The sequence below is a fragment of the Scylla paramamosain genome, chromosome 22 (genome assembly GCF_035594125.1).
Source record: "Scylla paramamosain isolate STU-SP2022 chromosome 22, ASM3559412v1, whole genome shotgun sequence".
Lineage (NCBI taxonomy): Eukaryota > Metazoa > Arthropoda > Malacostraca > Decapoda > Portunidae > Scylla > Scylla paramamosain.
Genome location: NC_087172.1, coordinates 17,003,036 through 17,017,429, shown reverse-complemented (window position 1 = coordinate 17,017,429; position 14,394 = coordinate 17,003,036). Strand labels below are relative to the sequence as shown.

The 14,394-nt window shown below is 41.9% G+C and overlaps 1 protein-coding gene across 8 annotated transcripts in view; it reads left to right on the top strand.

Moving 5' to 3' along the window:
- LOC135111693 (relaxin receptor 2-like) overlaps positions 1-11,756 on the top strand; it is a 194,912-nt gene extending 183,156 nt beyond the window's left edge. For 4 of the 8 annotated variants that reach the window (XM_064025287.1, XM_064025289.1, XM_064025286.1 and 1 more), the window contains 6 exons: positions 842-989; positions 1,980-2,112; positions 3,989-4,179; positions 6,110-6,271; positions 6,575-6,715; positions 7,709-11,756. In XM_064025287.1, the coding sequence (XP_063881357.1) occupies positions 842-989; positions 1,980-2,112; positions 3,989-4,179; positions 6,110-6,271; positions 6,575-6,715; positions 7,709-7,932 (999 nt within the window). In that variant the 3' untranslated portion in view covers positions 7,933-11,756. Of the gene's footprint in view, positions 1-841; positions 990-1,979; positions 2,113-3,988; positions 4,180-6,109; positions 6,272-6,574; positions 6,743-7,708 lie in introns of all 8 variants that reach the window. The other 4 variants (XM_064025290.1, XM_064025293.1, XM_064025291.1 and 1 more) reach the window with 4 other exon arrangements.
- The last annotated feature ends 2,638 nt before the right edge of the window (positions 11,757-14,394 follow it).

The following is a 14,394-nucleotide window of genomic DNA, read 5'->3' as shown; positions in this document are numbered from 1 at the left end:
ATAGATGATAATGATGATAGTGATGATAAATTGAATTCTGCTGAAGATCTTTAGTGTCTTACGAAAAAAAAAAACATAATTAGTAATGAGATCATTCATATTTCATATTTGTAATGGTAGAAACGAGTGGTTATTTCTTTACAGTATGTCATTAGAAGGAGGGAAAGGAAAGCAGGTGTTAACCCTTTCACTGCTATTTGACATGTTTCCCTAATCACAAACTACTCTAAAGCATTTATTACTTTTTCCACAGCTATCTCTGAGCATAATATTAGATAAACATTGAATAATATACTCTTTTCATCCCCTTTTCTTCCTTATTGATGTTCTAAAAGATTCTACACATTGCCTTTAGTATTGTGAGTTGTTCCATATGGCAATGAAAGAGTTAATTAATAGTGGGTTGTACAAAGTGTTATGATTATGACTTGTTTGGTGAAGAGTGAAAATGTAAGTAATGCTTGCAAAATAATTAGTTGGCGGTGTCAAGGTTTGTGTTGGTGGACATGATGCAAGTATTGTGGGTGTAACTGCTATTGATGAGTCGTCGTGCGTGTTAGTGGGTATGGTGGTGATGCTAATGGTGGCACTGGTGATGTGAGTAGCTAAGAAGTGTTATAGGTATGGTGTTGATACTAATGGTGGAACTAGTGATGTTGTTGGTGCTAGAACTATAAGTGGCACTAATGGTATTGATGGTGCTAGTACCGGTGGCAATAGTGATGCTGTTAGTCAAGAGTTTATGTATATGGTGGTAGTACTAGTGATAACCCTGGTGGTGTTGCTAATGATATAAATGGCGCTAGTGATGAAGGTAGTGAAGGAGCGTCTGCATGTACAGGTGTCCGTGCTGATCCTGTCCTTCATGTCTGTGGAGCGTTGGCTGTGCATCACGTGGCCCCTTGCTGCCCCCAAGCTGTCCCTGGGCGGCGCTAAAATGGCACTCACCTTCATATGGTTCACCGGGATCTCACTGGCACTGGCACCTGGTGAGTCTTACGCCCGTATTCACAAGCGCTTTGCTCTCTCTCTCTCTTGCCACGACTTCTTCTAAAGGGCACAGAGATAACTAGCCGCGTTCTCAAGGGTGTTTTTTCCTGTTAATAATGTAGGAATCTTGTTAATTTGTCACTAAAGCGATGAAAATTCTCTTAAAAAAAAACCGCGTCGTTTCAACTGTGTAGAGCCTTTTGAATGTAGTGAAGGTGCGGCGCAGGTGTTTTAAAATCTGGTAGTTGCCTTCCTCCTGCTCCTCTTATCCTTCCTCTTCTTATAATTTCATCCAGTTTTGTTATTCCTCCTTATCTTTTTTATCTTGCTCCTCTTCCTCTCCCTCTAGTTTTTCCTCTAGTTATGTCGCTTCTTATATTTTCTTCCTTCTCTTGTTCTTCTTACTCTTGCTCTTGTTCCTCTTACTTTTTCCCTTCATATAATTTGATGCAGTTTTGTTATTTTTTGTCTTCATCTTTATTTTCTTTTATTTCTTTTCCTTCTCTTGCTTTTATTCAGATTCTTCCTCATTATGTCGCTTCTTCTTATATTCCTCTTCTCTTCCTCAGATATTTCTTCAGAGAGAGAGAGAGAGAGAGAGAGAGAGAGAGAGAGAGAGAGAGAGAGAGAGAGAGAGAGAGAGAGAGAAATCAATGCACCGAACCCTATATATTGGAATATTGGAACAATTTTGCGATAAATATTTCCTGTCTTTCTTCCCCGACTTTTTTTTTACATAAGAAGTGGAAGATCTGTGTATCTCTCCTTATGTACTGTATGCGTGTCTGTGTGTCTGTCAATGAACTGTCAGTCTATATGTGTATGTATGTATGTATGTAGGTATGTATGTATCTGTCTATCTCTTTTTTTTATTGTGTGTGTATATGTGTCAATAAAATGTCTAAGTATACGTCTATGTATGTCTGTATGTATCTATCTGTCTATTTATCTGTATGTTTGTGTGTATGTGTGTTTGTGTCTCCCCCCAGTGCTTTACTACCGGGGCCAGCAGCAGCGGTTCTACGGGACAAATGGGCTGTGTTTCCCCCTGCATCTCGACGATCCCTGGGTTCCCGGCTGGCTCTACTCCGGCCTGCTCTTCGTCGGCCTGAATCAGCTCGGGTAAGTCCTGCCGTGAGATGCTAAGTCCCCGTGGCGCTGTGTCGCAATATTCTCTCTCTCTCTCTCTCTCTCTCTCTCTCTCTCTCTCTCTCTCTCTCTCTCTCTCTCTCTCTCTCTCTCTCTCTCTCTCTTTCATATTTTCCACAGGTATGGTCTCCTTATTGCTCCTTTTCTTTTTTTCTCTCTCTCTTCCTTTCCTCCCTCTTTCTTTCCTGTTTTTCTCTTGTTTTTCATCTGGTATCTCCTCTTCCCCCTCTTCCCCCTCCTCCTCCTCCTCCTCCTTTGCAATGTTTTGTATTCCCTGTTCCTGTTTCCCCTCCTCTCCCTCTCCTCCCACTCCTCTTTCCTCGTTTGTTCCCTGTATCTTCCCTGTCTCTTTCTATCTTCGCTTTCCTCCCCCTTCTCTCCAACCTCCCCTTCCTCCCCTCCTCGCTCGTACTGGATTGGGGGAGGGGAAAAGAGAGGGGAAAGGTATTATCTTCCTCTTTTGTTTGTCTCTCTCTCTCTCTCTCTCTCTCTCTCTCTCTCTCTCTCTCTCTCTCTCTCTCTCTCTCTCTCTCTCTCTCTCTCTCTCTGATGTGTTTGTATCCTTGTATTCATGAGCTTGCCCTGTTTGTTTAGTTGTTTGCTGTTATACTTTTGAATCTCTCTCTCTCTCTCTCTCTCTCTCTCTCTCTCTCTCTCTCTCTCTCTCTCTCTCTCTCTCTCTCTCTCTCTCTCTCTCTTGCTCGCTTGCTCGCTCGCTTTTGTTTTTTCCCTCATTGATTCACTTTGTCTCTTTCATCTTTCGCAGAATTTCATTACTGCTAACTTCCCCGTTCCCCTCCTCTCCCTCCTTCTCCCCCTCCCCTCCTCCTCCTCCTCCTCCTTCTCCTCCTCCTCCTCCTCCTCCTTAATTCTAACTTCACCGCCGATTGATTTAAGTCTTCTTTCATTATTTCTTATGAAAATTTCCTGCAAGTTTTTTTTTTTCTTCATAATGCACGATATTTATTTTTCGACTGTTTCCAAGCCAACGCAAGCTGAGAGGGATGGTGGGTGGGGAGGAGCCTTCTGCTATATTGTCCTATCTCTTTACATGAGAGATAGAATTAGTTTCCAAGCAGCCATGCAAAGATTTAAGGAATACGTTTGCTTATCTTGTTAATTTTATGTAGTCTTTCTGTTTCTTGTCCACTTCTTCTTCTTCTTCTGCTTCTTCTTCTTCTTCTCCTTCATCCTCTTCCTATGTGTACACCGTCCCTTCCTTTACAGCAATGCATATAGGAAATTTATGAGTTCCAGTGTCAGTACAGCTGGCAACCTCATCGTAAACCAACTCTCCCTCTCTTATTTATTGCAGTGACTTTGCTCCTTACCCTCCTGTGTCCTGCTCTTCACACACACACACACACACACACACACACACACACACACACACACACACACACACACACACACACACACGTTTCCCTCATCCTCTCTCGCTTTCCTCCGTTTCTGTTTATTCTTTCCTTTTCTCCTCCTTCTCTTCCTCCTCTTCTTGTCTTCTTCGTTCTATACTGTTATATGTTCTTCCTTCTTCTCTTCCTTCTCCTCCTTCTCCTCTTGCAGCGTGATCCTATTTCCCTTCTCCTTTTTCGTCTCCTACTTTTTAATCCTCATTTTTTTCTCCTCTCCCTCCTCCTCCTTGTCCTTCTCCTCCTGTTGCATGATTTTATTCTATTCATGTTCCTTCTCCTATTCTACCTTCTCCTCCTCCTCCTCCTCCGCTTCACAAACTCCTCAGAACAACTTCTAATACTACAACATTGCCCTCCACCTCCATTAACATCATCACCACCACCACCTCTTCCTCCCTCTCTCCCCCTCACACCTCTCCCTCTCTCCCCCGCAGCGTCATCCTCATACTGGTCTCCTACACGGGAATGTTCTACAGCATCAGGAGGACCCGCGCCAACACGCCCCTGTCACTCGGGGATCGGGAGTTCGCTATGCGCTTCTTCTTCATCGTCTTCACTGACTGTCTCTGCTGGACTCCCATCATTGTACTCCGCATCATGGCGCTGGCTGAAGTGGATCTGAGACGTGGGTTTTTGATGTGTGTGGGGGGGGGGTGGAGTTTGTGGGGCTGGGTGGGGGTATGTTGTCTTTGGGATGGGTTTTGATGTGTGTGTGTGTGTGTGTGTGTGTGTGTGTGTGTGTGTGTGTGTGTGGGTGTGTGGGAGGGGTGTGTGGGGGTGGTAGTTGGAAGTGTGTATGGTTTTCTTCTGTTTTTTTTTTTTTTATGTTTTTGAAGGATACTGATAGATATTTAGACAAACCTATGTATTTTTTTGTTTGTTTGTTTGTTTGCATGGGTTTTTTTTGTTATATAATTTTGTGTAAACTAATGTTGGTGCTATTGCTGCTGTTGCTACTACTACTACTACTACTACTACTACTACTACTACTACTACTACTACTACTGCCACTACTATTACTACTGCTACTACTACTACTGCTATTGTGTGTGTGTGTATGTGTATGTGTGTGTGTGTGTGTGTGTGTGTGTGTGTGTGTGTGTGTGTGTGTGTGTGTGTGTGTGTGTGTGTGTGTGTGTGTGTGATAGTCTGGCTACTTTAATTTCTTTGCTACAGGTGTGAAAGAGAGATACGGGCTAAATATTTCAGCATTTTTCTACTGTTAATGAGTTTTCACTTTTTATGTTTGTGTCTGTGAGTGTGTGTGTGTGTGTGTGTGTGTGCGTGTGTTGAATCGAAAGTGATTTTTTTTTTTGTGTGTGTGTTTTTTAAGTGTTTTGTGTTTTTTTTTAAATGGTGTTGTATGACAAGAAGGGTATTTGGTCTTATTTTTTATGGATAGTTATGCCTCTAACCCTCTCACCACCACCACCACCACCACCACCACCACCACCAACAACAACAACAACAACAGCAGCAACACTATCACCTTACATCACCATATATTGCCCTCCTTCCTCTCTCTCTCTCTCTCTCTCTCTCTCTCTCTCTCTCTCTCTCTCTCTCTCTCTCTCTCTCTCTCTCTCTCTCTCTCTCTCTCTCTCTCTCTACTTCTTTTCACACCTCTCCTTTCATCCACTCTCACTCATCAACACTCACCAATGCCTCTTACTGCCTTTTACCTCCTCCCTCCCTTTCCGTTTCATCTCTCCCTCTCTTCTTTCCACCCACACGGTCATTCCTCCTCCCACTCCCATGCCATTATCTCTCTCCCTCTCTCTCTCTGCGCAAACACTCACTCTCCCCCCCTCCCCATGTCTACACTCACTCACAAACTCTTCCTGTTCAACTCCCACCCATTGACCAAAATCATGATTCTCTGTAAACTTCCGCCATAATTTCTCTTCATTTATCTTCATTTCTCTTCATTTCTCTTCTCTTTTACTACAGTCAACTACCACTAATACAACTAATACTACTGTCACTCTTGGCAGTACTGCTGTTTGCTCGCCATCTCTATCACTAATCATTCTTTTAAGCTATCAGCACTACCATCACCACCATTACCACTCTTAATATTATCAGTACTGCTACCACCATCACCATTATTACTTCATCCACACCTTCACCACCCTCATCACCATTATCACCTATACCATTATACATAACACCACGATAGGCACTACCCAGAGGAACACCATCACTAGTATCATTTAAACCACCATCACTCCACCATTGCTGACCACCACAAGTAACCTCACCCATCACCATCACAAGTACTACTATTAAAACCACCAATATTTCACCATCACTAACAACCACGAGTAAGTACAACCATCACTAGCAACCATCACTGTCACTATCACTTAACCAACATTGATACTGCTACCACTGAAACCACAGCACCATTACTAACCGCCTCTAACATCACCATCAAGAGCAACAACCACTATCACTAACAAAGAACCATCTCACATACTACAATGAAAACCACAACACCATCATTACCACTACCACCACTACACTCACTCTCACTCTCACTCTCACCATCACAGCTGAGTTCTACGCCTACGTGGTGGTGGTGCTGCTGCCCATCAATTCAGCACTCAACCCCTTCCTGTACACCTTCACCACCACTAAATTCAGAGCGCAGATACGACGCTTTCTCTCAGGGCGCGGCGTGTGTCTATGCGTGTGGGTGCCTCGCCAGGACACAGGTGGGTGGCTCTTGTACACACACACACACACACACACACACACACACATACACACACAGACTACCCACTTCTCTCTCACCACGACTGTTGTCCAAGGCCGAAGAGATGCTACGCCGGCTTCTCAAGACTGTTTTTCCTGTTAATAATGTAAAAATCTTGTTGATCTGTCACTATAAACGTAAAAACACCCTTAAAAACCAGTGTAGCTTCAACTAGAGCTTTTCTAAACCAGTGGAGGTGCGGCCGAAAGTGTTTCAGAATACGGTCTTTAAACTTACTCCACCTGCTTCACCTACACTCCAGGAAGTACGGAAGGTTGCCACAGATCCATCCACACTGCTACCTCCACCTCCACCTCCACTCCCGCCACACCCACGCTCTCTCACGCCACCCACGCCTCCCCGCTCATCTTCAGCCCGCTGCCCCCTGAGCCTCCTCTCTGTGGTACAATGGCGGGTTAATCTACACGTGGTGATTGAGTATACACAGATAAACAGACATGTTCATTCATCGTCCTTGTTCTGCTGTGTTTATTCCTTGTTTTGGTTTCTTTGTGTGTGTTTTTCTTTCTTTGTGTTCGTTTGTGTTTTTTTTTTTTTTTGCGTTTCTTCGTTCTCGGTTTCTCTTGTTTGTTGTTCTTTTGAGTTCCTTTGTGTTTTTTTTTTTTTACCTGTTTTATTTGTATTCGTCCTCTTCCTCTTATTGTTCTTGTCCTGTTCGTTCTTCCTTTAAGTTTATTTTTGTTCTTTCTATTTTATTTTTATTCCTCCACCTCTTCCCAATCTCTTCTGTTTGTGTTCCTCCTCCTCCTCCTCCTCCTCCTCCTCCTCCTCCTCCTCCTCTTCCCTCGCAGTGCAAATACTATAAATACAACGAAAATAACACAAATAATCAAATGACTTTCTCTTAAATGGGAAGGATTTTATATTTTGTTTGTTCGTTCATTTATTTGCTTATGTTTTGACATTTCACATTTTCCAGGTTTTATTTCTGATTTCATTTTTCTTTGCTCTGAGAATCTGCTGCTTTCTCTCGTTTGTTTGTTTGCTTGTTTGTTTGTTTGTTTGTTATATTCATAGCTATTTTTTATTTTGTGTTTTTTTGTTGTTTGACCTCTCTCTCTCTCTCTCTCTCTCTCTCTCTCTCTCTCTCTCTCTCTCTCTCTCTCTCTCTCTCTCTCTCTCTCTCTCTCTCTCTCAAACTCACCCCTTTCTCAAATTCCCCCTTTTTCCCCCTCCCCCTCTCTCCTTCCTCTCTTCCTCTTTCCTTGTCCCTCTCCCTCTCTCTCCCTCTCTCCCTGTCCCTTTCCCTCTCTCCCTGTCCCTTTCCCTCTCTCCCTGTCCCTTTCCCTCTCTCCCTGTCCCTTTCCCTCTCTCCCTATCCCTTTCCCTCTCTCCCTGTCCCTTTCCCTCTCTCCCTATCCCTCCTCTTCACCAGCCTCCCTCTGCTCCTCTCACCCTTACAGATTCGGAGACCACGAGGACTTCCTTCTTCAGGAGCGCCACCCTCAAGCTCACCAATGGAAGGGACCTCTTGCCAGCCCTCAACGGCACAGCGCCCATCCACACCGTCGACGATACCACCGTGGCCGAGGTGTCGAGGTCTTCTCTGGGCAAGGACGAGGTGGTGAAGGTGGAAACGAGGCTGTGAGATCTAGATGAAAGTTAAGATGTGTGATTAAAGTCATTGAAACGAAGGAGGAGGAGGAAGAGGAGGAGGGGGGAGTTGATAAGGGTAATGAGGGAGAGGAGGGTGATAGTAATGGGGATGTGAAGGATTGTGATATTAATGAGGATAATGAAGAGAAGGAGGACGAGAAAGAGGAGGTACAGGAGGAGGAGGAGGAGGAGGAGGAGGAGGAGGTGGTGGTGGAAGAGATGGAAGATGAAATGTAATGATTTATGTTTAACTGTTTTCATTGATCTCTAAGACATTGGGAGGGTAAAGTAATTCTCTCTCTCTCTCTCTCTCTCTCTCTCTCTGTTTCTCTCTCTTTCTCTCTCTTATCCTGGTGTTAATGAGACAGTGTAATGACAAATGATGCTTCGAAGCTGATTATGTTTGTGCTTCGCGAGACACAGACTGATGCCTCGAGGTTCAGTGTTCAGTAATTGCTTCGGTGGTTTCAGAGACTCGGTGGTTCAGTGCTTCAGTCGCTCGGTGCTTCGTGATTCGTTCAGTGGTGGAAGTGGTGAACCTTGCAATGGTGTATACATGTAGTGAAGCTGATGAACGATCGATAACAAGGAATAGAAGAAAAGTTAGAAAGAAAGGACAATAGATAAACTTACACGGGTAATGAAAAAAAAACAATTGAAAAAAAAGAAAGATTAAATATGTCGTATTATTGCATCTTTGTATTATACTTGTATATATAACATACTAACATAATAGCGCACTGTAAACTTAATATACGTACATACAATGATATACATACATAAAACATTAAATTGACTATACACACACATATACGTACGTACATACACACCTACATATAGGAGACTCCAATGTATACTCTTGTACATACAAATACTTACATATGTACGTATACTAAGGCAGGCCAATGTCTCGCACGGGAAACAACGGGAGGAGGAGAAAAAAGGTAGAGGGGCGATGTTTTTCCCTCTTCTTTTCCCCATTTTTTTTTTTTTAGTTTCATGTGTCTTCCGATACGTGTGTGTGTGTGTGTGTGTGTGACTGTTAGGACATGAAACAATAACTACTACTACTACTACTACCACCACACACACACACACACACACACACACACACACACAGGTAGAAAAGATAATTGATAAAACGTCTCCATTACAACACCAAAACACAAGTGAATGAAAATAGTAAGCAGAAACACTCCAGCATCTTATTATTAATTACCACAACATGCAGTGAACAGGTGACAATCAACTTTTTGACGCGAGACGTGAAAGGTAATGAGAACACCTAATTACATCGCACGCTAATTAAATACAAGTAATAGTGACTACCTGACTACCTGGCTTGAGTTATTACAGCTGCAGACAGGTACTTATAACCCTTTGATGAACACACACCTTGTTACACCTGAGAAACTAATACTTAATGAAGCAAAGGTGTAATGACTCTTCGCTCACGGTAATTTCTTGTACATACGTGTAATATATCGCAAATTGAAACGTGTACGTAATTAATATTAGTGTAAGTATACGTGTGTATGTATGTGCATGTCTGTCTGTATGTATGTATGTATGTGTGTGTGTGTGTCGGTATACATAAATATTCTGTACATAATACGCTGCAGAAAAAAATAATCTATGTACAATCATTAAGAATAACTTGTAAGATAACGCATTTATTTTTATGCCAAACCTCAAACTCATATTTATATTTTCTTATTTGACGTAGTTTTAGAATCAAAGGAGACGATTAGAATAGGGGAGAGGAGGGAAGGGAGGGAGGGGAGGGGAGGGGAGGGGAAGGGAGGGAGGGGAGGGGAAGGGAGGGGATGGAGGGAGGGTGGGGAGGGGATGGAACGGAAAGACGCGAGAATGAAGAGAGCGAAACAGAGGGGGAAGGAACGTAAGAAAGGAAGATGTAGATGATAAGTTGAGAAGAAGAAGGAGAGGGAGAAGGAAGAGGAGGAGAAAGAGGAGGAGGGGAAGAAAGACACGCAAGAGGGAAAATAAAGGAGAAACATGTAAGAAGTTTTAGAACGAAGGAAGAAAAACGAGGAAAAATAGATGGAGTGAAATGTTTTTGGCTGAGGAATGAATGGAGGGAGGGAAGAAAAAAAAAACATGACGTGGGAGAGGAGGGAGAGGTGAGTGTGGAGGTGTCGGGAGTGTCGTCTGATACGGGGGTGTTACGACTGCACTCCCGACGCGAGGGTGTGAGAGGGGAGAGAAAGAGGGGAGAGAGAGGAGGAAAGGAAGGGAGATGGAAAGAGAGATGAGAGGAGGATAGGAAAAGGTGAAAGAAAGAGGAAGTATAGGAAGAGAGAAGAGAGAGGAAGGGAGATTAGGAAAAAAAGAAAGGACTAGCGAGGGAGAGCGAAGGGATTGAAAGAAGGACGAGGGGAAAGGGAGGAAGAGGAATATAGAAGGAAGGAGAGAAAATAGGCCAATAACAGAACAAAGCGATACAAAGAGACAAATATACGAAAGAGCAGGAAGGAGAAAACGGAATAAAATAATAACGAAAGAGGATGGAGTCAGTAATAAGATGATTAAATGTTGAGTCTTAAGAACTACGTACTTGCTTGGAGGAGATGGGAGGGAAAGGGAGATAAAGAAGAGAGAAAGAAGGAAAGGGAAGACGAAGAGGGTTAGTAAAGGGAGAGGGGAAGGGAAGGGAAGGGACGGGAGGGAGAGGGGGGAGGGGGTAAAGGGAAGATGTCATATGTGTTACGTGTTGGAATAATAATATGAAATGTATAACAGTAAAATTATTAGATGTATTCTCATGTATATATAAGCCTGCGTGTGTCTGTGTGTGTGTGTGTGTGTGTGTGTGTGTGTGCGTGCGTTTATGTGTGGGTGAGTCGGTCATTCGCCACTGTATATTATATCTACGTAATATATATGTACGTATATTTGTATGTATGCATGTATGTATGTATGTATGTATGTATGCAATAGTGTACGTACTTTACTGTTAGTGTAGCGAACGTAGCCGCGTCACACCTGCCCTCCCTCACGCACACCTGGCCAGGCAGCGTGTCACCTGTGCATAGGCATTTACCTGTAATTAATGAATCCATCCTAACGAGATCTATCGCCACACTTACCTCAATCCACTAACCAATTATCTCCTTACTGTCTGATTCACCTTCTCCACTAATTACTGTTTCCTTGCTGTTCTACTCAATCTTTACTGAACTCGTATCTTGCTATCTAACCCTCTTCTTTTAAACTGTTTGTCGTCAGATTCCTCTCCTATTCTTTTTATATACGTATTAAGAAGAAGAAGGAAAAGAAGAAGAAGAAGAAGAAGATTGTACAGTAGCGTCTTAATGAATAAAAATGTTAGAATTATCATATCACATTTGTACTTCTCTTTTGTTCTCGTTTTCTTCTTTACGAAACACTATTACAGAAACTAATTATTTTTCTTGGTGTTTCTTAGTCTCTCTCTCTCTCTCTCTCTCTCTCTCTCTCTCTCTCTCTCCTCTAATGTGGTTATGTTAAAAATTTCGTTTACAGCATTCCATAATTTTAAGACCATTGATGTGTGTGTGTGTGTGTGTGTGTGTGTGTGTGTGTGTGTGTGTGTGTGTGTGTGTGTGTGTGTGTGTGTGTGTGTGTCCCCTTCATACATTCAACATGCTAGTGTGTTTGTTGGAGAAAAGAATAATAGCAAAAGTAAAAAGGCACTGAAGATTTGGTCAGTAATTATATAAATAGGTATATATTTTGTGTGGAATAAAATAAAGGGAGAATCAATAAAAGGAATCAACAGTGTAGCTATTTATCAGATCAAAGAGTGAATAAAGTATTAAACATCGTAATATATTTAACTTTTTCTAACCTAATTATTTTTCTGTGTTATGTTAGGAGGAAAAATAACTTTGAATAATGTGAATTCATGAAACATACACACACACACACACACACACACACACACACACACACACTCACTTTAATTTTGGTAGATGCATCCCCTCACACATTCATTAAAATAAACCACACCTTCCTGTCAACTACAAGAGGTAACCCTTTCATACAAGACAGTAATTTCATTTAATTGATATACAGTATTTCTATATATATATACGAGTATATATATATATATATATATATATATATATATATATATATATATATATATATATATATATATATATATATATATATATATATATATATATATATATATATATTGCTTGAAAGTGGTAGCGAGTTATAAAGAGGAAATTTTTTGAATGAACATTAAATTAGAAGAGTATCCCAAATAGAAGATGAGATTTTCTTTTACGCGCGGTTCATGAGTTGCCCGCTAGGAGGTGTTGAATGTTGCCAGACCTCAGTAAGCAGTGCTTTGGTGACCGTGATTCAAGGTGGTTAGTTCTTCGTGATAACACAGTGATTCTTAACATTTTTTTCACTGCAGACAGGCAAGTGTGAGGCGTCTGAAGTGTTTGGAAGATATAGTGACTGTAAGGAGGAGGGAAAGAGGAAGGGTTGGTGAGGGACTGAAGCGAGTGGCAGTGATGGGTAGAAAGAGACCACTAAAAGAAGGGAAAGAGGTGTCTTGTTTGTTGTGTGTGCCTTCTTTTTTTTTTTTTTTGGTGGGGGGCTTGTTTATGCTAGTCTGGCTGAGAGGAACACTTTAAAGATTCATGACATGGAATCTTGGCTAAAAGGAAGGATTTTAGACACGAAAACAAGATAAAGAAGATGGTGTTGGTGTTGATATGGGCGGGTGATTTGTGAGTTATCTGTGGCTTGTCCTTGGCTTGTGTGTACCCATGAGGGACGTTTTTAGAACTCATAATAAAGAATCTGAAATCATCCTAAGATTACAGACAGAGGGACGAGGAAAGGAAAGCAAGATGAAGCGTTGATCGAGTGGGAGTGGTTTGTCTGGGATTTCTCTTAGACTTACCTGGGTTTGTGGGTGTGATCAGCACTTCTGGCACACACACCACTGGGAAGGGTCGACTGTCTAAGCCTCCAGGAATAGAAGAGGACGAGGGAAGAAGTATGAGACATCTAGAACCGCACGATAGTTTTCAGAAAGATAAAGTAGCTGATAAATATTCCACGAAAGTTAATCACCATTACTACCTTGTTATGTAACTGTACGTGACTCTCTTAGCCTGCAAAGAATAGACTGAAGAACTCCCTACAGAAGCTATTATCAAAGAACATGAAAATACCAGAAAATAGGAAAGATAATATGAATGGGAGTCCAGACGTATTGCCACACACTGCCAAATAGAACATGCTGATGTAGTGACGCCCTGTCTTGTGAATGGCGGAGGTGCACGGAAGACTCAGACGAAGCTGGTGGTAAGTATTTTTTTATTTTTATTATTATTATTTTATCGACTTGTCCTGTTTTGGGGTTTTATCTTACCTTTAATGTCCGACTTCGTGGTGTGTACTTAACTTCCTTCTCTTGCTTCACTTGTTTCGTTCATTTGTTTCGAACACTCTCAGTGGAAGCGTCGAATCTGCGATGATAACCAGGTACTTCTACTGAGCTGTCACAAACACACACACACACACTGTACACATCCGGCAGCCTCGCCCTTTGTTCCCGTCAGCTGTACGTGAAAAGTGTGGAGGTAAAAAAAAAAAGCAGGAAAAAGCTACAAATATAGAAGTCAGATACCCGATGCAGTATATTGTGTCTTGTTTTTATCTTTCTCTTCTTTTTCTCGGATTTATTTTTATGAGGTTTCGCAATGTTATCAAGTCATTTTTTTCCTCTCATTCTTTTGTTGTTGTTGTTGTTGTTGTTGTTGTTGTTACGCTTTTCTTTTTCTTTTTATTCTCTCCATCCCTCTCCTTCCTTCTCTTTTCTCCTTCCTTTCCTTTCCTTCTTTCTATCTCTTTCTCTCTTCTTCATTCTTTCTCTTTCTTTTCTCTTTCTTTCTCTTTTTCATTCTCTTCTTCTGTTTCACTTTTTCCTTTTTCTCTCACGCTTTATTTTTTTTTTTTGTGCTTTATCTTTCTTTTTCTCTTTCTCCTTTCTTTCTCTGTCTCCCACCACACACTCTCTCTCTCTCTCTCTCTCTCTCTCTCTCTCTCTCTCTCTCTCTCTCTCTCTCTCTCTCTCTCTCTCTCTCTCTCTCTCTCTCTCTCTCTCTCGCTACAACTACCTTCGCATATTACACATTAATGAAACGCTGGTAATTATTAGATTTTTTCAGTAAATATCAGCGTCTCCTCCTCCTCCTCCTCCTCTTCCTCCTCCTCCTACTCCTCCTCCTCCTATTTGTCCTCCTTGCCCTCCTCGTCTTTCTTCACATCTTCCTCTTTAATTACCAATCAGTTTTCAAAGAAGTTGTCCTTTCACCTCTGACAAACTCTCTCTCTCTCTCTCTCTCTCTCTCTCTCTCTCTCTCTCTCTCTCTCTCTCTCTCTCTCTCTCTCTCTCTCTCTCTCTCGTCGTGATAAATGAGTCTTTTCATCATTTCG